Source organism: Poecilia formosa, unplaced genomic scaffold, assembly GCF_000485575.1.
Source record: "Poecilia formosa unplaced genomic scaffold, Poecilia_formosa-5.1.2 Scaffold526, whole genome shotgun sequence".
NCBI classification, from domain to species: Eukaryota; Metazoa; Chordata; class Actinopteri; order Cyprinodontiformes; family Poeciliidae; genus Poecilia; species Poecilia formosa.
This window is the reverse complement of record NW_006800465.1, coordinates 192,065-216,126: the sequence shown is the minus strand read 5'-3', so window position 1 is coordinate 216,126 and position 24,062 is coordinate 192,065. Positions and strand designations below refer to the sequence as shown.

The 24,062-nt window shown below is 36.0% G+C and overlaps 2 protein-coding genes across 3 annotated transcripts in view; both read left to right on the top strand.

The window, feature by feature from the left end:
- Positions 1-2,453, top strand: part of LOC103129228 (hydroxycarboxylic acid receptor 2-like) — a 4,210-nt gene extending 1,757 nt beyond the window's left edge. For both annotated transcript variants that reach the window (XM_007540243.2, XM_016664900.1), the window contains one exon: positions 422-2,453. In XM_007540243.2, coding sequence (XP_007540305.1) covers positions 422-883 — 462 coding nt within the window. In that variant the 3' untranslated portion in view covers positions 884-2,453. The remainder of the gene's footprint in view (positions 1-421) is intronic.
- A 14,696-nt stretch (positions 2,454-17,149) lies between these two features.
- Positions 17,150-22,275, top strand: LOC103129226 (hydroxycarboxylic acid receptor 2-like). The gene is made up of 3 exons (XM_007540240.2): positions 17,150-17,419; positions 17,992-18,397; positions 20,107-22,275. The coding sequence occupies exons 1-3, from the start codon at positions 17,265-17,267 to the stop codon at positions 20,593-20,595; spliced, it is 1,050 nt and encodes a 349-aa protein (XP_007540302.1). The 5' UTR covers positions 17,150-17,264; the 3' UTR covers positions 20,596-22,275.
- Positions 22,276-24,062: the final 1,787 nt, after the last annotated feature.

Sequence of the window (24,062 nt, the reverse complement as noted above, 5' to 3'; positions counted from 1 at the left end):
AACAGAAATGATTTCTTGGTTCATGTCAAGTTGTCATAACAAAGACATTTTGAATAATGTCAACTTTGTATTAAAAGTGTCATAATTTACCGAATGACGCTTTATGACAACAGTTATAAATATTTATGAAGGCTTATTCATGTGCATGACAGGTGTTATGACATGTTTATGACAGTGTCATGACAGTCTTATTCAACCCCCTTCAAATAAAGTGTTACCGGAAAAAGAGTCACAGCTTATGACAGTATTTCAATTATTTACTCTGAACAGATTAGAAAATAAGGAAATGAGTCAATCATTTGGTTGAAAGTCTTGGAAAAGACTATCAAGCTACTGGCTGATTTTTTTAATGAACATTCTGTTGGGTTGTTGGCGTTTATGACAATCTCAATTTGTTTTTTTGTTTTTATTATTTTTCCAGGAAGCTGCGGACATAGCCAGAGAGATAGTTTTCTTCACCCAGATCCTCATTCCCTTCGTCATCCTGGTCTACTGCACCGTTCGCATCGTCAATCGACTGAAGAAGAAAACCGTTGGGGATAAGACGAAGCTAAGGAGAGCGGTCCTCCTCGTGACCGCCGTCATGGTGGTTTTCTCCTTCTGTTTCCTGCCGTGCACCATCGCCAGGATGGTGCTGCTGATCGTTAGGGTCAATGAAAGCCTTAGAGATTACGTGGAAAACGCAGAAGCTGTATTTGACGGCCTCATGGTCCTCTCCTACCTGGACTGTCTGCTGGATCCGGTGGTTTACTGCTTCTGTAGCACCAAGTTTAAAGCACTTTATGTCTCCAATTACTTATCTTTTTGCTTTAAAGAAACCCCGGAGCAAATCAGCAGCTCAACGGGAAACGCAACACAACCAGGGCGCAACAAAGTCATTTAAAGAAGTGACTTCAAGTTCTGCTGGGTGTTTATGAGCCGATAGCTGCTGTGCAGCAACCAGACTGACTGTGCCTCGGATATGAGGCCCAAAGGAGGCTTTATGTTAAATCATGCTTTGAAAACCAAAAACATGAGGAATATTTAAATTCATTTTATATCCTAAATGTAAAAAGAAGTGCTAATGTGGTTGTAACTCTAGATTTAAAGCTTCTACTGATGGTGACTTAAGAAGTTCAGTAAGATTTGTTTTTGTATATTGTCAGTACTTTTTTAAGGGAGCTGCAAGTAAAGTATGCACATCTGTTTTTATTTTCTTCTTGGACTGTGAGATGAGTTGCAAAACTCTTTCCCGCTGTCAGATAAAGTGTTGAGAGAATATTTTTATTCTGAAAATCTAAATACAAGGGTGCTTTGAGTAGCAAACCATACTTATGCAATGTGGCTGTAGTGACTGTTTTAGTTGCTAAAGAAAAGAATCAAAGGTTTTTTAGTAGGTTGTGATCAAAGTTAAGTTTGTTAATTACCTCTCTTTCTGACATGTACATTCATTTTTATGAGATTCGGAGGTTATTTTGTGTCATTTTGCGTCACTGTTTTATTTTTCCAGATTTCAACATAAGCACAAAACATGACTAAACTTTCCTGAATTACAGCAGAAGTAATGACTCTTCCTTCTTACCTAGACAGGTCACGTATCCCCTGTGACTGAGTAAGCCCACCTGAATAAACTCCATCATTTAATATTATTTAATGATATCATTAAATGATATCAGTGGATATGCACCATATCCATGCTCCACTGTGGATATGGTGCTATTCTGATGTCAGCAAATAACATACAGAATAACACACTTTATAGGCCTCTGTGTTTTCATTCTGACAACCTTTAAATCATGAGTCTAGACATGATGAGAAAAATGATGAGAAAGTCGCTCTGTGTCTGGTTAAAAGTGGACTAAAGTGATGAGAAAGTCGCTTTAGACAATTTGTAATCTGCTGTGTCTGGCGCTGATATCCATGAGTCACAGCCTTTATGGAATATTACTCAACTTTCTTCTCAGGATAAACTTTCAACCTCAAGGTCGAAACATGAATGAACCAGCAACAGTTTTAATTCCCTGAACTTTTAGACTGGGGAACCATAAAAAGAGTAAATATTGGGAAAGAGTCAGATAGTTTCTCCTAATCAACAGTTTGCTGGTATGTGATACTATCCCAAGGTCTATAAGCACATAAAATGTCAACACCATGGAGGCGTGTCTTGTTCACTTCCTCACCTTTCTCAAATTTCACCTCTTTACTGTATTAATAATGTATTTTTTGTATGAATGTGTCTTTATGTGTTCTAAAATAATCTGTTAAATTTATTCTGGGTCGAGTCTTGTTGTGAAAAGTAATCCCATATCATCATGCTGCCACCTCCGTGTTTGGTTGCAGTATATTTTTCTGTTTTTGGACCAAACAAACCTTAAACAACTGTGGCCTGAAAGGTAAATGTTATGCTTTCTCAGTGCGATCTGTCATTGCTTTTATCACGTCGTAAAATGAACTGTAAATGTCTTCTGCACTGAAATGTGACAAACCCTTTGACATCATACTTCCAAAGAATGACTTTTGTTTACAAGAGGCATTGTGTAAATACTTATATGCCGTAAATAAAGGTGTAAGGTGTAATTTTTCAAATACATTGTTGTTATATTTAATTTCTACTTTCTGCTCCAAATGCAAACATTTAATCTATGTGTATTTTTTTCACAAAGAATTAAAGCAAAGATTCAATGTGTGAGTATGGGTGAAATCTACAGACACAATGTGCAAATTATAAATAACCCAACCATCCAATCTCAAGCTAAAATGGGAGAAAACGTCACATATTATTATAACTATCATAACTTTGTGTTGTTTGGTTAGTTTAATCTGTTAAAATGACAGGTTTTAGCGAATCAGAGCTGGTTAAATATTTTAAAATAGAAGGACACACAAATCTCTTGGAGGCAAAAATGTAAATAAATAATACTCTGCAATAACTTGGCTGCACATTCATAAACAGATTATTTTCTGAACAACGTTTTTAGTTACATTTTAACATTCAGTTGCTGTTTTTCTTCAGCTTTTTATCAGACATCTTAAGTTAAAGCCAAAACTAACTTCAAGCTGGTCTGAAACAATTAATCAGATTAGTTGTGATTAATCTCTTATTAAAATTATTTAGTAATTGATTAATTATTAACTGGAGACACTCAATTAACGAGACTTTTTAAAAATCTAAAATTAAAAAGACGTTTTTTTAAAAGAACAACATGGTTAGAGCAGTAATTAATCCAAAACTGTTAAAAAAACACATTTTTGCATTTAAGATGAAAAGAAAAGGCTCTGTCTGTAAAAATGTTTAGAGCTCAAGTGAGATAGTTTTAGCTTCACTTGGTTCAAATTCTAGATAAAACAAATAAGAATAAACCTTTTGCTGTCCAGTTATTCATCTGAAAAATGACCAACACATCAAAGCTGCACTGTAGTTTCTGAGCTCCACATGCATCCTTTGCTACAAACGGTCTAGCGCCCTCTAAAGAAATGCTGTGTTACTGCATTTTAGGCAATAAATGTTTATTTTCTTATTTAAAAATTTAATTAAAATCATTGTTTATTTGCATTTCCTTATGCATTTTTAATATTGTCTAAAATAATATCAAGTGGTTAAAGGAAATACCTGCAGAATGTGCCCATTTTTAATCAGATTAATTGATTAATCGTGAGAATAATTGATAGAATCCTGAAGTAATCATTAGTTGCAGCCCTAATTTCACACTCTCCTAACATTACCCACCTTGACCAAATCCCTACAATCTGTGGAAGCATGATGCTGCCACTGCCATGCTCCACTGTGGATATGGTGCTATTCTGATGATGTCAACAAATAACATACAGAATAACACACTTTATAGGCCTCTGTGTTTTCATTCTGACTCAACCTTTAAATCATGAGTCTAGACATTAGAAAAATATTGCTTGCATTACTCACCAGGATGTGTCAGACGTTTCTGCAGCCCCTCAGTGTCGCTGCTGGCTTCTTGAAAGCCTCCATAAACAGTTCCTGTCTTGTCTTTTCATTAACTTAAAACAAACTTCCAGTTCTTGTAAAGCTACCTTTGCCCCATATTTCTTCTTTCAGTGTGTCAATAAAAGAGAACTGCCATCAAGCATGAGAGCTTCTCATGCTTGATGCAATGAGATACATTGCAACATTTAAAATATCTTTACCAAAAAGATGCAAATAGGACTGTTGCAAACAATTATTTTAGTAATTTGAGCAATCTATCAATTATTCTGATGATTAATCAAATAATAAATTTGAGAAAATAAAGCAGCATTAGACATCAGAAATAGATATCGGCCCAAATGTTCATATCTGTGCCTCCCAAACAAGCTTGGAAAATTAACTTGCAACATTAACAGCTCACTTTTTAAGTCAACCTGGACAAAAGTCGCTAATAAAAATAAAAAGCAGCAGTCTCACTAAAGCACTTTAAAAAAAAAACATGCATTCTCACGTTTCTAGTTTATATATTCATCTTCAGTTAATTTACATCTAACTTTTCGACGCTATTTTACAGCTTCTTGTTTGTGTGACCGACTTGCGCTAATCATCAGCCAGCTGAGTTTTGTCTACCTGCATGCTCTGCCACGCACTTCCCCGCTGTTCCCTCTGGCATAAAGACTTTCATATTAAATAAATCGCGCCAATCAAGTTCAGGATGCCTATTGGTCCCCCAAGGACAATTTAAAAATCCAGGCATTTTCATCAGTCAATGAAATCCCCGACGACAAAACGTGAAAAGTGGACATGTACGGCAAAAAGAAGATGTTTGGTCACTCTATGTTATGCTAATAGCGATTAGCATCTAATATTTGGCGGAAGTGAGAGGTTTGCGCAACAGAAATAATTGTCCGGCAGGAACACATGGCGTTAAACAGAATAACATAATTTAACGAAGCTTCGAGAAAAATAATTTACCTAAAGAAATTTTAACAATCGAGCTACCCGAGTAATTCAGTTAATCATGAAACCCTAAATACAAATGAGCAAATATCACAAAAATCTTACTAGGTAAATAGCTTTTTACTTCAGTTTAAGCAAATTCACTGCAAGTAGTGGTGGGTTTTATGTGTTTGTTTAAGGGTGTGCACGTTTATGCAACCAGACTGTTTGCAGCTCTTTTAACTTCTTGAAATACCACTTTATTTTACAATTTTATTGTAAAATACTTATGTCCTGTCAAAGATGGAAAGTGTTTAAAAATTAGCTTGTTGAAGTGACCATGGTCCCCTCTTGACTTCATGTTAGATATATGATTTTATTTTTTATTGTTTTAGCTGTGTCCCTGTAAAAATTTTTGGGGAAAAAAGTTACTAGAGTTGCAGTTTTCTCGAAAAAAAAGTTGATAAATTTGTCACTAGTTGCCTTTTTGAGCAAACATCACTATTTGTAACTTAAAAAGAAACGCTATATTTGCCGCTAGTCCTTTTTTTAAGTTAAAGTTATTAAATTTGTCTCTAATAGCTTTCTTCAAAAAATGTTGCAAAATTTGTACTTTTAAAAAAAAAATCCACGGTATTTGTCACTAGTTTTTTTTTCTAGAAAATGCCCTAGATTTGCCTCTAGTCGCCTTTAAAAAAAAAAAAATCACTAATTTTGTAGCTTTCTTGAAAAACGTTGCTAAATTTATTGCTAGCTTTTTTAAAAAATACTTTGCTAAATTTGTCGCTAGTTTTTTTTTTAAGAAGTCATTAGGTTTTCCACTTGTTGCTTTTTTTGAAAAAAATCTTCAGAAGGTCTGAAAATATGTTAAATATAGCAGCAAACCTTCTTTCATCCTGATTTTGACACGTCCCTCATCCCCACACTTGGCCACGCCCTTCAGTGTCTTTTGGCTCCGCCCACTTTGGAGAAATTTTTCTACATTTGTCCGGCTTTGCTTTCCCATCGGGTTGAGTTACACTTTAAATACATTTCAAAGTTTCAGTCAAGTAACAGCATTGCAAGTAATATCCATTAAAACATATTCCTATATTACATAGAGGCTGGTTTATTACAAGGGCAGGAACCCCTTAAAGGGTTAAACCAAACACACAGTGATGCCTGCATTGCCACAGCTAATTACTGTCAGCATTACCTGAGATCCACAATGAAGGCAGATGGCTGGAAAATATCAGGCCTCAAAAAGAGAGAGAGAGGCAAGGAGATTAGATTTCAACAGATAATGTTTCTGACTGGTAGAGTGTGTGGGAGGGAATAAAAGCTGTGCAAAAACCACCACAGCATGACCCATCATCTAGGTTATTTCAGCCCGAAAGCTAGAGCAAGAAACCAATTAGAGGCACAGCTACTGGTTCTTTCAGGAACAACATTTGGGTAGTTAGAAAGCAACAGAAGCTGAGAAGGTCTATGATTGATAGAAAATGTCTAAGTCATTAGGATGTGGTCAGTAAGTGCTCACACTGAGAGTAAAGGCAGAGAGCAGAGTTTGAAGAATTTCCTGTCCCACCAACACCAAACCACAATTGGTAAATTTTGAGACAAGAGTGTAGATAAAAACGCTATAACCTAATCTGGAACATCATGTTCTGAAACGTTCCTAAGGGTATCAAAGACGCACATTATCAGCCCACGGGTCGAACTTTTCTTCTGCTTTAGGTAGTGCTGGATGTGACGCTCACAACACCGCAGTTGCTCTGATCAAATCAGCAGATACTGAAATTTAAAGTTTCTTCTTTTCTTCTCCACTTAATCATCTTGATCAAGCCTAACTGTGGTTAAAACCTGTCTGTTATTGTCAGTCAAGAACCCCTTAAAAGTGATTTGCTATGTTTCCTCAAACAGGTGTATGACCTATGCAAAACATGTTCATTACATTTTTTGCACAAACTCATTATTAGATAATGAGATTTTAGTCTGATCAGTTCTCCCTGTCACTTTAAATCTAAATAAACTCCTGCTGACCATGTCCTCCAACTCAACATTTATGCTCACACATCAAAATGGTTGTGAACAGTAGCGCAATTATTTAACCTTACTTCTTTGAAAAGCAGAAGTAGAGCCTCCTGCACAACTAACAAGAATGCAGAAAGTGGTTTGTGGATGGTAAGTCAACAAGAAAACTCTTATCTTTCGCAGCAGCCATTGTGCAGTGCATACAATAGTAAAACCAACACGCTGGAGCTCAGCTCAAGTTGCTAGGTAACAGAGTAACAGGCGGAACTTTGCTGGGGTTGCTAGGTAACGGGCCGGGTTTCACTGGCGTTGCGAAATGGCAGGCGCTGCCTGCTCATGTCTGACATTACATTCTGGAGGGTTTTGACTCAAAAAGCATTAACTTATTTTTAAATAAGTTAGTGGATTTCTACCGCTTCTGATTTTAGAAGCGGTAGAAATCCAAATGGAAGTACAAAAATGTTCAAACTGTGAATTTTACAGAATACTTTTCCATTTAAAGATTGAGTTCTTCAATAGCAAAGATAAATCTACATATGAACACAATCAATACATTCTATGTTGTGTGCCTAGTTTGTATCTTTGAGTATGAATTTTTAGCAAGATTAATAACACGCTTTCAATGAAAAAAGCAAATGTAAAAACAAATAAAAGACCTTAAAGTAAATTTATGGATGAATCTCAATGTACATGGCACCAAAAAGCAACAGAGCTGTTTGACAGTATTGTGGTTTAAAACTTAAAATGTATAATTTGTGCTACAAAAGCACAACAAAACTCAAAACTTTCTAAAAAAAAAACAAAAAAAAACTGTTTAACTGCTTTTGTCATTGTTTCAGGCTGCAGCTTCTCCTCTTCATCAAACGCAATTTAGGCCTGCAGAGAGGATCGCAGAAATCTAAGGGCAGTAAAACATCATCTAACAGCTTTGCAAATCCCCCACATCCTGGACACAAATGGTTAAAACAGTTTACCTTCAGGTCAGCGCTACAGAAAGGTATTTACAAAAACTACCTGCCACAGAGACGGTTTCCTCCCCCAGGCTGCCTATCTGATTTCCACGTATGCTGGGAAAAAACATAAGCATATTGGCACTGCCTTTATTTTAAAAAATGACTCGAGTACATGTACATATTGTTCCTTTATCCTTATCTTACATCAAATAAAGTAATATGCTTATACCTAACTGTGTAGCTGTGAGTGCTTGAAAACTGAAGTTAAATTTCTTGCTTGTGCAAACAATCTTGGCCAATAAATTGATTGATCAATAGATATTTCCATACCATCTGGACTCTGAGCTGAGATACCCATTTCCCTCACTGAAATACAATTCAATTAGTTTGCTATTTTTTTCTATTTTTGCGATGTCTTTTCCAAGAAGCTCTGTGGTTTTTTCAGCAGTGACATCTTTCCTCACTCTGCAGCATTTACACACAGCGCCTTCATGCAGTGAGTGTGTGTGATGGACTCACCTCACTGCAGATTAGATAAGTCTTTTAGAAAAAAAAAACATATGTAGATTATTGAAGAGGAAAATAAAAAAAAACAGCAGTGTAATACTGTGAAGTTGTTGTACTGCACAGGAAAAATGGGATATCTCTAAAAATAGAAAAACAACTTGAATTTGTTGGCTAACTTTGAAGTGTAGCTAACCCCCCAAATCAACTTTTCTTTGCTGATAAAATGTCTAAATAGGTTTTTTGGAGGTTTTATATTTATGTTTATGTTTGAATTTTGAAATTTTTATAGTTCATCTCAGTATACATAGTTCCCACAACTCTGAGCCACGCCATCTTGATAGGCAAGTGCAGCCCAAAGCACAGATGGGCCATGACTTCCAGACCAGCAAAAATATATTGACACTGTTGACCAATGTACAAGATAAATATTTATCAACAAAATCGCTGCCGTCAGGATCTATGAGGCAGAAAATGGGCGATGTGAATAAGCTGTCTTCAATGTTGTTTGTGAACTCGTTCTTTCAGTTTGCTATCAATTGACTTGGAATTATTTTTCTTGCAAAGTGTCATAAGACAACATTTGTTGTGAACTGGCAATAACAGATGATGATACGAACATAGATAGACCGGTAAATTGAGAGACAGATAAAATTATTTAGAAAATGTATATATTTTTCTATTATAAATAGATAAATTACACATTTGGGGGTTTTCTTTTGTATAGTATAAAGTCATTAGTAGTTCAGACTTTTCTCTTTTCTGAGACAAGAGAGAGAAAAAAAAGGACACAAAGGGTTAAAGTGTTAACCGGTTCACACAGAGCAGCTTTAACATCTTCAGTTAGATAATCATTTTTCACATGGTTTCCTGTCCTTTGTAAGAGCAGTTTTCTTTTAGGTTACTTATCTATTGCGTGCATCTTTTGAACTGCTTCCCTTTGTCACTGTGGTAAAGTTTTCATGTGACTAGTAAAATGATGATTTCTTTTCTAATTTGTTTTGTGGAAGTTTAAATATTTTCCATCCACAGAGGTAGATGACTGGCATTCCCCATGACCAACTATAACATTTGTTGCCTCTGGCGTCACATTGGTCAGTGGGTGCAAGACAGAACATGCATACACTCTCTGTGTGTGTACGTGAGATGTTGCAAAAGTAATGTGGCACTGGTTTTGTGCAATATTACCTCATGTCTAGAACATAGTGTGACAGAGCAGAATAATGAGGCAGCAGCAAAGGGAAGTTATATGTGATGCTTTGCAGGAAGTAAAGTTTCAGTTGCAAATCATTAGCTCTGCATGTTTTAGTGCAGGAGGTTAATTTAATGTTTTACTTCAATAGAACAATCTGTTTAAAGTGTGATTTGTTTGCAATGTCAATAAGTGCTTTGGTTTGGATTTTAAAATGAGCACTAAGATGTTTGTTAATGTTGAATGTAGTCATTCTCTAAATAGTAATGCACCAAAAGCAGCAGTTTGAATAAACTTATCTGATCACTTCTCTAAAATACAGTGCTTAAAAACAATATGCTGGTGCTTGTTTACTCCCACCTCTCTGTGATCAATGTCCACTGGATGATAAATCCTTCCTCCGTCTCAGTGGGTGTGGTGGAAACAGAATAATTTCTCTGAGTAAACACAACTAAACACATTCAGTGTGAAGTTATCTGGCTCTGGAATGCAGCTGACAGACATTACTCATCCAATCAAACCCCTGAAAATCACAGTTTGAATGATCGTCCCTCACTGTTTGCTATAAACACAACGTGAGAAAATTCTCTTGAAGGATTGTCTTTATTCTAGCTAATTCATCCATGCAGTTAACCACAGGAAAAGTAGGCTACACCCTGAAAAAAGGATACTTTAAGTTAATCACAGGAGCACCGATCAGAAGTTTGATGTCAGAAATATTATTTTACTTTCTTTTAGGTTGTTTTCCTGATAGTCCGGTAGCAACATTTGTTATTTTCAGCTGCTGTGCTTCTCTTTCACACTTAATTGTGTCAAACAAACCAAACACATTGAAAAACCTGTTCCCCTCCTTGCCTGTGGTGGCGCTACACCAAGAACTACTGAAGGAAACAAGAAGACCTCTGAAGGAGACGCTGAACACGACTTCCTTCTTTATGACATGTAAACAAAAATGGAGGGTCGTCAGATTTTAGACGCTGTAGGATTTCTGTTTTGTCTTTGGTAACAAACAACAAACAATGTCTCCCACCAAGGCTAGACTGATGTTTGTTTGGTTGTATTTACCCAGAATGCCTTGCGCTTTAGTTCACTTCCTGCTTTTGGATCAGGACACCATTTAAACATGAAATTCTTATGTCTCTAAGCTTTATATATTTATTTTGAAAATGTGGTTATGTTCTTTGTTTTGATGTATTTATTAAATAGTAAAATAAACAAAAACATACTGTTAGGTTTGCTGATAACCAATCAGAGTCTATCCAGGAAAAATGTGGCTCACTGCTTTGTTCATATTTAAAAAAAATAAAAATGTAAGTACCATGCATGACTTGCAGTAAAGACATTTAAATATTTCAGATCCTGCATGCTTTCCATTCATTTTAATTACTTTAGGTAAACACATGCAGAGTTTCTAAAGATCCCAAGATCTAATCTGGAACTTAGCTCAAAACCAAAGTCCTCAGGTCAGGTGACGGGTTTGTAGACGTCAGACATCTTTAAATGGTAAAAATATGCACAAGCTAAGAGCTACAAGTCCAGCTACTGAAGCTGGACCTGGAATCCAGAGTTAATCATGTTCAAGTTGCAATTTATCTGCATTTCATTTCACCACTGGACCTCGAAAGTAACCAGTTGTCTTTTTGCAGTACTCCACAAACAGAAGTTCATGTAAAATCTGTGTTACTGTGTAGCTGTTAATTTTTGAAAGTGAGGCAGCCATGTTGAAATGTGAAGTTCCAGTTAATTTTTCAGGCTCAGATCAAGGAAATTCCACTTTCTGGATGAGAATGAATTATGTGTTTATACATAGCTAGATTTGATGGCCAATGTTTTCTTGCGTGATCTGTAAGATGTGTTGTCATTTTCCCCTCAAACCAGAGCAGCTCTGTAGGTGGAAGGGCGGAGAGAGGGACTTATAAGTTTACAACCACATGGATTATTTCCAGAGTTTACCATCTAGGAAATGAGTAACCAAGCAAAGGCATCAGGATGGTGAACAATGTCTACCAATAACACTCAGAGTGTTTTCAGAAGCATTAAAATTTAGAGCAGCATGTTGCAATAAAACCGCCATAGCAACTCGTCACCAGCCATTAAGACAAAGAAAACAGCAAACATGAGTTGCTGCTAGTTTAAAATATGTCTTTTCTTTGCTCATCTTCAAAAACTTTAATATTTGATGCATATTCTGATACTCAGCTGCCATCTTTTGTTGTGACAACACGCAATTAAAATGTTAAAAAAAAATTCTACCTGGTTTAAAATTATTTAAATCTAATATCGAGTGAAGAAAAACACAATATATGCAACATTTTCATTATTTATTCAACAAAGATCAATTCAGAAAGGAGAACTGACTGCAGGTACTGGGGAAGTTATCACTAGGTGCTGCTGGTCAAGTAGATTTGATTAATTGATCGGTAGCCATTGAGCCGAGTAGGAAACTCAGGGATTTTACTAGTGGAGTTTACAGATGTGTTGACACAACGCCAAGCGGAAAAACATCAGCAATGACTTTTAAGAAGCAATTGGAAAGATCTATTTATGAACTCTGAATTTAAGCAATCTACTCTGTGGAAGGTATTTATCAGAACAGATTAGAATATGTATTGTCATTTTAACAATTAAATATTGTGCAACAAAATTTGAGTGCAATCCTCCAGATAAAAACAATGAATATCACTTAATAAATAATCACTTACATTGCTTTCAACTATTGACGAAAGTAAACTTAAAACTGTAGTAAAATATAAAAATCAGTGAGGTCAAATTGACTTCCGAGCTTCATTCAGTCTGGTGACGGCTAATGCGTAAAAACAGCTTCTTACTCTGTTGGTTTTAGTTTTTTCAGATCTGAAACGTGAACAAATGAGAACATCTGTACAAATTCCCATTGATGTCAGACGGTGAAATTGCAAAAAAAATCCAAGAACTCCATAACCCAGTTTCCACGTTAAAGGTTGTTGACGATGATAATTAGGAAAAAGACCAAATTGGTATTTTGTTTTTCCATGAAAGTTTCTGGTTTGACAAAACCAAGCACAGCATAACGACACAAACAGTTCATACTAACGGTCAAGGATTGATGATTTAGACTGTTACCTGGTCAGCTTGCACTCACTGAGTCGCCCATGAACTCAGTACTGAAGAAAAACTGGTTCATCTACAGAACAATGGTCCAATACACACGGTAGCACATCTGCAACAGAATGGCTGAAAAACAAAACGGTGTCAAAGTGTTAAAATGGTCCAGTCAGTGTCTGCAAACCTTAAAGTCAATTCTTCCCCACTAGTCAGCTCCTCCAGACTAGTGGCAGCAGATATCAGCAAACACCTGGTGGAGCTGCATATCTCCTGCGCTTATGCAAAGAACAGATGTAAACGGCATCATGGAGAAGCATTGTTGTGATAACAACAATGCTTCTCAGAAAGCATTGTTGTCAGAAAGGGTAGGAGGTTCTTAAAGAGACAGAGGCCAATTTCAAGGCACCAGATATGGCTGTGATGCAAAATTAGATTTTTATTAGATTGTTTTTGATATACAGCATTTTCATAAAAAACTGAAGGAAAAAGTATCTTGATTGTGTTATAAAATGGCCCTATGTGCCTGGAAAATACATAATATTCCCAATTTAAAGAACTGGAGCAACTTTAAAAAGAGGAATAGGCCAAGATTCTTCCACAATATTGTAAAGGAAAGAATAATAATCTGGAAAACGACTATTGTTTTCTACTAAAAGTGAATTTATAACTTACTGAATTATAATTGTAATAAAAAAAACTGAGACACATTTAGACTCTATGATATCATCCTGTTCTATTCTTTTTGACAACAAAATGAAAATCTTTTGCTTTTATTTCTACTTTTAGTTGACCTTGAAATTTTGCTCATTTTCTATATGAAATATATTAAACTGCTTGTTTCTAACAAGCAGTTTTATTTTATCTGCAAAAACAAAATGTTCACATTTTAGCTGCAAAAACAACTTGTTGGCGTCTGGACCGAGCAATATATGAACAAGTGCTTCTATCCTGTTTTTAACCTAAATACATTATCTGGTTCACTTCCTGTTGCAGTAAAAGCTTTATAACCCACATGAATTATAAATCCATTAAGACCAGCAGAGTTAAGACTTCTCTTCTGTTAGGCAGCGCAAAGGATGACAAAAATGAAGGACTTGATAACAAAGGTCAGAGCAGAACGCTGAATTTGGTATTTGGTGTGAAAAGCAACATAAAACCTTAAGGTGCAATAGACTGAGCAAAATAAATCTAAAGATAAAAGGAAATTACAAAGACATGCCAAATAAATAAAAAATATATCGCTTTGTTCAAGAACTGTTGAAAAATCTTTACTTGCATGAGCTTCTAGAAACCACAAGTTACTTTTTAAGCCCTGTGGTCAAAATATGACAAGAATTGCATTTTTTCACCACTTAGCAGAAGCAACATTATGACAGGCTTGGATGCAACATTTTGCTGCAGAGCAGAAGTCCGGTAAGCTAAAGTTGCATTCACACCAGACCTGCTTAGTCCATTTCAATCAAACAGTCCATTTTAATCAAACTCCAGTTTGTTTGTCTAGAAAGTCCAGTTTGTTTGGAGAGGTGTGAATGCGTAAAAGAGCAAACTAGGCTCAGTTGAAGTGAACTCTGATGTGGTTTGAATGCATATGTGAATGCCAAGCAAACTGGAGATCACTCTGAAAGCAGGAATTTTAATATATAAGCACAGGGCATTCTGGGTAAATGCAATCAAAATGCATTTGGTGTGAATGCACCTTTGCCTTTAGGATGCATTCACACCAGCCCTATTTGGTCTGCTTTAATCAAACTCCAGTTTGTCTGGGGAGTGTCTGTCCAATTTCACCTGGGGAGGTGTGAGCGCGTAATCCAATTCTGATGTGGACCAAAAAAGCGAACTATGGTCTGGCTGAGAACCTCATTTCAGTTTGATTAAAATGAACTCTGGTGCGGTTCGAATGCATATGTGAACGCCAAGCGAACAGGAGACCGCTCCAAAAGCAGGAAGTGGACTACAGTGCAGGGCATTCTGGGTAAATACGACCAAAACAAATTCAGACTAAACAGGCCTGGTGTGAATGCATCCTAAAGGTGAATTCACACCAAACCTGGTTAATCCGCTTTAATCAAGCTCCTGTTTGTTTGACTAGAAAGTCCAGTCTGGGGAGATGTGAACGCGTAATCCAACTCTGATGTGGCCCAAAAAAAGTGAACTCTGGTGCAGTTCAAAAGCATATGTGAATGTCAAGTGAACCGGCTCCAAAACCAGGAAGTGACTACAGTACAGGGCATTCTGGGTAAATACAACTAAAGCAAATGCACTAGAGGAGGAATTAGCTCCTGGTCTTTTACCAAACCCAAAATCCTACAACCTCTAAAATCTGACACCACTCAATTTTTATTTGCATTTTGCAAAGAAGGAAGTTGCGCTCACTGTCTTCTTCAGAGGTTTTCATGTCGTTTTCTTCTGTGGTTCTAGGTGCAGCGCCCCCACAGGTGAGGAGGTGAACAGGTTTTTCAAAGGGTTTGGTTCATTTGACCGTAGTAGTGTGAACATGAACCACACCAGCTGAAAATGTAACAAATGTTGCAATTTTGATCTCCAACGGAACTGAGTCTACCAAACTATCTGATGTGAAAACACTGAAAGTCGAGGTCCAATAGAGGAAGGCAGTGATAGAAGACCAGATAGAAAACGTTTGGAAAAAAAACACCCAGAGTGTTGATGATGTTCTGATTGTTGAAAGGTTTAAACTACCTAATGCCCAGTGGAAACAGCACTGACAATGTGTGATTATATTTTCTGAGTGAACAGATATATGAAAAAAACTTTCCACTTATGCAGATGAAAAAGACCAACCACAAGCTTTTTTCTGAACCTCTGACCAAATTTTTAAAAGTCACATTATTACTCATCATTACATTTTTTTTTATCTCTGAGCAGAAATTACTTTGTGACTTTTTCTCATGAAATTGAATTAAGTGGAGATTTACCTCTGTGAAACCGGATTAACATCATCAACGCCTGGTAGGGCTGGTGATGGTATTCCACAGGGATCTTTACTCAGACTGCTTTGATTTCTATGTTCATGCTTCCTCTGAGATGAAAGCTGGGTCTATTTTTCTACACAATCTAAACAGTAAAGTCATATTCCTGTGTTGGGAATCTAAATGGATGCCTGGCTGATAGATGTATGTTTTAATATTGAAGTCAAATGAAACAGGAAACTGTGGTCAAAAAACTTAAGACATTTGTCTGTCTTACCATGTAATTACTCAGAATTTTACTTCACCAGTTTCTAGAGAAAATGTTGCATATGCCATAGTTTAATAAGAAGACAGCAGAGATTAAAAGGTACCTATCTGTTTCCAAATACTGCTTCATAATAGTTTCAGGTAGGTCAGACATGAGTTGTGACACGTTCACTAGATATTGCAAAGCCTTCTTCAGTTTTGTGAATTGTTGTTAAAAATCATCACAGATCTTGGAAAAAATGAGTTACACCTATTTGTATTGGCATATATTCACAGAAAAAAGTAAAATGTAAACGGGACAGAACATGAATTTTAATGCAATGGCTGTAGGAATATGATATTAACAATAAAAATTTATTTTAAAAGATACTTTATTTAGAATAATACATTACAGTAAGAGGTGGATCACTGCAAAAACACAAAATACCAAGTATTTTTGGTCTAATGCAAATATCTTAGTAAACTTTAAATAAGATAAGACTAACTTATACATAACTTTTCAGCAAGATACATGATATTGTTTTAAGTCACTAATTCCTTACTTTTGATAAAAAGGTTTTAGTTCCATTGGCAGATTATTTCACTTATAACAAGACATTTTTCCCATGTTAAACATTAAATAATCTGCTAACGGAACAAGCATTTTTTTAATCAATATTAAGAAATGAATGAATTAAATAAGCTCATATATCTACCGGAAAAGTTAATTACAAGTTAGTTTTGTCTTATTTTAAGTGTAGTTAGATATTTCCACTAGAAACTAAACCAAAAATACTTGGTAAGATTTTGTGATTTTGCAGTGTACCTAAAGACTGGACTAAAGTAAGAGCTCCGTTACCTACTACTAGTTCACTTTTTGTGTTTTTTTAGGTCAAAAGCAGGATCTAATCTCTCTTTGTTGTTTACCAGCAGACGTTCATGTAATGTTTTACTGGAAAACTATGATTTACTCAGTGATGTCTGATGATAGGAATATTTCGACATGTGGCAACTTGATGTTGCAACAAAGAAACGTTCAGCTGAAATACAAATTAAATGCTAACCACTCAGGTTCTTCATAACAAGGGCTAATTCAGTTTCTTTGTTTCATTTTTCTCTTTAAGGAAAGGAGCTTTGACGCTTCGCAGTTAGTTGAGCCACTCTCTTTAGCCACACCTCCAGATGAAATATATGTCCTTCCTCTCTGAGGGATCAGTTGCAGCCTTGCCTGAAGAGAGAACACACACACTCTCAGAGTGTTTTCTCCTCCTCTCTGCGCTGCTTCTTATTTCTTTTGTTTGTTTGGTGTCTCTGTTTCCCTGGGATCTTTTGGCATGGATGACAAAGGATTGTCTGGGTTTCTCAATCACTGCCTGGATCTGTGAAAGGAGCTGCTGAATTTGTTGTTTAAGAAGGAAGAGAGGAAAATCTGGAGTGAGAGATTGTGGCAGAGTGAAGACGAAGGATTCAGTTTGAGATTCATCAAAATGTATAATATTACTAATAATATTACTATATCGCCAAATGACAACTGCTCTACACCGAATCAGGACACTTACCAAGCCCTCTCCTACGTGATGATTGTGGAGTTCATTCTGGGACTTCCTCTCAACCTCTCGGTGCTCTACATCTTCATCTTCAGGTATCACTGATTTTCAGCTGCAAAGATGAAAATTTCTGAATTTCCTGACATTGAGGTGTAGATAAAGTTAGATTATGAGGTTCAACTGTGGCAGTAAAGGCTGTTGAGATGCATTTAAAATATAGCATCTGCATAAAATATCAAACAACTTAAATAAATGTAATTCACTGTTAAATTAGGTTGCATGTGCAAATACACACTAAAAAAAATGTGATGTCCATTTTATGTAAGATGTTTAAATGTCAAAGTGCAGTTTATAGAAATTGGGCTGCATGTCAACAAAGATGCCACCAGATTAATATGTTGCAATAGCTGTTCTAACAATGCACGACAGGCCAACCACAGTCTAGGTTCTTTTGATGTAATCACACATTTCCTGAATTAAAGCGTTCTCTGTAAATATAAAAAATAGCAGCCATTTCCTGACATGTGAAACTTTATCATTGTTAATATTGCTGAGAAACCAGAATAGTTTCAATCAATCATCTGCAGACGCCAGGAACCAAACGTTCTGAGCAGATCAATGTTCTGTTTCTCTTGACTAAATGTTCTGTGAACTGTTTCCTCTTCAGGTATAAATTCTGGAAGAATAACAGCGTGTTCCTCTTCAACATTGTGGTCGCTGATTTTTTGTTGGTGGCCTGTCTTCCTGTTAAAATTCACCACTATCAGCACAATCTGAGGCGCAGCAAGAATTATGCTATTTGCCGTCTGATGCACTTCATGCTGTTCCTCAATCGAGGGGCCAGCATCGGCTTCCTCATCACTCTGTCCCTGGACCGCTACTTCAGCGTCGTCCATCTTGGGAGGAGAAACTGTGTGAAGGTGCTTAAGAAGTCTCCACTCATCTCTGTGCTTATATGGGTGTTCTTACTGCCGCTCACCATTCCCACGATGCTCAACAACTTCGATTGCTGCAACAGCCTTGGCCGAAATAACACCACGACTCTAGAAACGTTGGTGGATGCTTTCAGAGAGGTAATATTCTGGCTTCACTAATTCACATCAATATTAAATGCACAGATATTTACCATTGATTCAATGATGAAAAAGAATTTTATATAACTTCTACAACCATATACTTGGCAATCATTCATAGACAGGCAGAGTTTGGAAGTAACATTTACTCAGTTATATTCACTTGAGTAACGTTTTGGAAAAAAAACAAACATTTAGGAGTATTTTCATTAGTGGAAATATAAACATTTCCAGTTCATATTTTGTTTCTTCTGATTATGTAATTTTTAAATATTAAATGACTGATAATTTGATCAGTTGCTCAGTACTTCAGTAGATTTTTTTACCAAATACTTTTTTACTTTTACTTGAGTAAAAACATGTTGAAGTTCTGCCACTCTTACAAATTTTGGACACTCTGTCCACCTCTGTATATAGGACATGTTATTACTCTGAAAACACTAAATACAAACCCAGAGGAGCCAGCTGCCTACATGAGTCTCTAAAGTATAAGAAATACCCCACATGGGAGAGGTCTACAGTAGTGATGGGACTCAATTATTATTTTTTTTTATTTTGCAGAGTTTGTGTTTAATTAATTGCATTTTAATAATAATATATAAAAAAACAAATTAATAAAATAACATTTTCAATTTAAACCCTTTTTTGCTGCCAAATTATTGAATAAGTAGATAAATGACCTCAACAACAAAGACAAATGTTTCAGGAATCCTTAATAATTTTATGGAACTTTTTTGGTGTTTCAACTGTGGACGCTGACACAACTGAAATCCTGTCAGCGAGGGACTTAGCATTAAGATGCTAATTTAGGCCAGAACGGCTTTGCTGATAAGCTAACTGCTTTTAGCACAACTTGAACACAACAAGAGTCTTTCTCAGACTTTCTGATTTGATTATTTTTCAAAGCAGAAAGAAACCTACAGAGGGCAAAGAGAAGGAGCTTTGTTTCATAACTATTAATTGCGGACAGCGCTTGTGCGTCAGATTCACGGACGTACCAGAAACGCGCCAATACGAAGGTTCCACCCACAACTTCTGTGTGTAAAAAAATAAAATGCGATTGTGTTAAAATATAATAATAATAATAATAATAATAATAATAATAATAATATGTAAAATCTAATTGATTGAAATTAATGTTAAGGGTAACAAAGTTGTTACATTTCACAAAAATACAAAACCTTGGCCAATAAAAATGTATATAGTTTATATGTAAAATATTTAGTTTCATTGAAGAAAGGAGAAGGTTAAAGTCCAAAATGACTAAAAGGTGCTAACAAAGCAGAGGAAAACACAGAAACAGACATTCTTTCTATATAACAAGACTAAATAAACAGATAAATCAGAAATTAAAAATAATGAAACACATTTGGAAAAATATTTAAATATCCCAGTACTTTGAAAAAATTAGATTGATTTAAGAGACAGGGTAGAAGCAAGATAAAATGTAGCTTTTTAGCATACAGTGCTGCGTTTAAGTTGACCTGCAGCTATTTACATAAACCCAGTCTCTCAGAGAAGCAACAACTCAGGCGATTAATTATTACCTACACTGGTAAATCTTTCCACTTCACTAACAGCTGCATTTCTTTAGGAATCACCACTGATTTGTATTTTCCCACCAGTTTTAAAATAAAACCTGCAATATCAACTTATATTTACCACATAAAGCACTGCTGTCCTGACTAATAAGCTTTTTTTCCTTTCAGACTGTCTTCTTCTCGCAAATCATCATCCCCTTCATCATCCTCATTTACTGCACAACTTGCATCATCAATCGGCTGAAGAGGAAATCAATTGGGGAAAAGGCCAAACTGAGGAGAGCCGTGTTCGCTGTCCTGTCTGTCGCCATCGTCTTCTCCATCTGCTTCCTGCCGTGCATGATGGCTCGGCTGGCGCTGCTGATCGTGAGGCTGAAACAATGTCAGGAGTTGGAGGATAAGGTGGTCCAGGTATACGACGCCCTCATGGTTTTGTCCTACGCCGACTGCTTGTTGGACCCACTGGTTTACTGCTTCTGCAACTCAGGCTTTAAGGTAGCTTACATCTCCACTTTCTTCCCACCATACCTGAGGAAGAAACTGCTGAAGTCTCCCTTGACCACACCAATGGCCACAACAACAGGAACTACAGGAACTACAACGACAACTGTAGTCCCAGGGGCTAAACTGATTTCATTGCAAATGATGGAAAAATGACTATTAGTCAATCTTTCTGGTTTAAATGTAGCTATCATAAAAACTTGACAACTACTGCTCCACCTGTAAAGGTATCTTCTCAGGAACAAAGCCTTAAAAGTTTCCTACTATTCTTCATTGAAAATGTTAGGATAGGTACATGGGATATAGAAAATATGTTACATTACTTTTGTTGTATAAAATCATTCATAGAAAATTATTTTTGTGTGATCAGTTTTGCTTATTTTGAGCCATTTTAGGATGTCCTGTCACTTTAAATCCAAAGAAGCTGCTGCAGGCCACTTCCCCCCAACTCAACGTTTACACTTGCCCATGTAAATAACTGCCAACCGATGCGCAATTACACAACCGTACGTCTTTGAAAAGCATAAGTGGAGCCTCCTGCACAACCAACAATATTGTAACAAGTGGTTTCTGAAGGATTACTCAAAAACAAAACTCTTGTCTCTTCACTGTGGTTGCTAGGTGCAGTGCCTGTTGATTTGTGACGTTGCATTCAGAAGGTTTTCAAAACAGCCAATTTTCCAGACACCAAAAAAACATGAACTTATTGCCAAAGACATCTTTAATGAAAGTTGTTTCATGTTTAAATTGCAGAAAAGTTAGTTTCAACAAACTAACATGTAAATACCTGGGAAGCAATCTATAAATGTATTGTTTGTTTCTGAAAAGTTACCAGTAAGGTCATTGATAATGACCCGTAACTTCCATTTAGAAAAATCGCTCGAGTCTCTGAAAGCTAACTTGTGAATTTCAGAAACTTATCCTGTGTGCTTCAAGTTGGCAAATGGCAGACTTCAGGAACATAAACATTACATTTCACAAAATTACTTTGTTAATTTCAGGGAAGTAACTTCCTGGGTAGCAATTTTTTAATTACAGATAAATAGGGCATGAGTTCCAAATAGGGAACATTTAAGCAAAACTGCAGGAAAACGTAACTTGGGGCATCAGGATGGTAACCTTTGCATTCAAAGCAAATTCTTTAAGTTCCAGTAAATCAGTGCTTCTCAAAAAAAAAAAAAAAAACTTTACTTTTTTCAATTAACTTGTTAGTGTCAGTAAAGTAACATAAATTTTGAGGAAAGTAACCTGTGTATTCCTTGATAGTAGCTTTGTAGTTATAAAGAACCTCAAGTTTTACAAATGTAACCTGTGAATTTCAGAGAAGTACTTATGTGTGTCAGGACAGTAACTTTTACTCCCAGGAACTTAAGCCTTACTTTCTAAATTTTGGTAAAGTGGTCTTTAAGTTTCAAAAAATAATGTGTTAACTTCAGAAACACAACATGTGAGGTCCAGTAGACTCCCTAGTTATTACTAGGAATGTTTCAAGAAATAAACCTGCTTGCTGTGGGATATAATAACCTTTCCGATTTTTAAGTTTTAAAATCTACATTTTGTTTTGTTGCATTTTAATCCAAGTTGATTTTTTTTATCCAACCAGATGAGGCAATCTAGTGGAAATGCTTCTGCACTTTTTTCATTGTAGAGTTTTCATTACTTTACATATTAGCTCTTCCTGTATGTATAATCCTGTGATGTTTGTTCAAGTCAAAACATATAAACAGACAGTGTGGGTGTTTAGAGACGTCTGAGTCATGTTTAGACCCGTCTCGTCTTCTTTCCTCCTTTCATTTGGTTAAAATTTTTTACATTTTTGTGTTTAAATAATATAGTTTATGATGTAAATATTTATATACCTTATATATTTATTTAAATTTATTCCAAACCATGAGTGAAAGAGTTGAGATTTTTTATATATATATTTTGCAGGTTAATAAAAAAAAGAACCCAGCTCAGTGTTTAAGACTTGAAGTGTTGAACTTTTTCTCTTTTCTTTATGAATTATAAATGTTGAGTGGCCATTTTGTCTCCAGTTTTAAGCTTTGTCATCACTTTATTTGACTGTTCATGTTGTTGAATCTGTTTCATGTTTCAGCCACGGCTACAAAAATGTCCAATAAATCTTTTTATGCTTTACTCTAACAATTCATGTGATGTTGTTTTTCCGAATTAGATTATTTATGGTCTGTAATGCTGACTGAAGATCTTTGTATAAGGCTGCTGTAAATACAACCCACTCAGGAAGGAGTCTGGGAGTTTTCTCATTCATTTTCTCCAAACACCCAAAAGAAAAATCTCCAAACCATCCTAATGAAGCCTTCCTTGCAACGTCCAAATATTGACGTTACTTCTATCTCTTGAGGCTCAAATTTCCACTTTTATTTTGCAAGCAATTGCAGAAGTTTGTTTAGATTGTGTAATCTGCAATTACACATTCACAGAAAACAGTGAAGGTGTGGACACTTTTACACTGTGCAGTGTTGAAAGAGTAAATGTGGAGGTGGCTGCTAAGCTGGAGCCCACAGGTCTAAGCAGGAAATATCTGGAAACCATCAACAACTCAGGAAAAAGTATGATAACGCAAACATAGATATGCAAAGCATAACAAAAACTCAGAGCGGCGTTGTGTTGGTGCTTCTGATGTATTTTGAAATGGGCTTCTTTCTCTGACCACCCAAGCAAGAAAAAAAGTTGTGTATGGCATTTAGGTCTTGAAATACAGTTGGAAAGCAATTTTTAGACATTCTAAGTCTAAATTCTGACCCAAAAGGATTAGTTCCAAAATAAGAAATCAGCATCTCATCTGTAAACCTCAACAGGCTGTTTGGATTTTAAAACTCTTGACTAATCTTCCCTAATGACTGTTGCACGTTGGTTTTGCTGCTTTGTAAACACCACTGTAAACTGATAAACTACTGCCCTCTAGTGGTAAGAAAACAAACTTCCAGATTCAGTAGAAAAGTTAGATTCAGCAGAATTATCTTTGCTAAAAAAATAATAATAATACAATATTTTTTTTATTAATTGTTTAAATTCAGATTTCAACTCTATTTGGTTGAATTTAACTTTAAAGTGTATGACTTGGAGTAATGTTTTGACCTTCCCGGCTGGCTAATCAGGAGATCCGGGATATTTCCCGGCGGGCAGGTCTGACTTTGGTCAGTGTGAAATTAGCTGCTATCCCAGTATGGCAGGACATTTTGTGTCTGTAATTACAATGTAAGCAGTGAAATCGATTATATGTTAAAACGGCCTGCCATATTAGCTGTCCCTGACCCGTATCTACCTCCCCTGGTGTTTTTGTTTTGTTTTTGAAGAACCTCTGACATAACGGGTCAGTATTCCTGGTCATCAGGGTTTTAAAGATGGAAACTATGATGCGCAGAGAATGCTAGGATTAAAAAGGGGAAAACCCTGGAAACAAAACTGGCAACTTTTTCACAAAAACGAGCTAACATGTATTAAATAGTGAGTGAATGTTATCACAACTAACACGATAAAGAGGAAAGTTTGATGGAAAGTGCCAGATAAATCATTACACCTGATCTGAATTGATCAGAGAACTTTCGTACAAATGAGAGATTTGAGCTGAGAATTATGACTGTTTTTAAAATGCGATT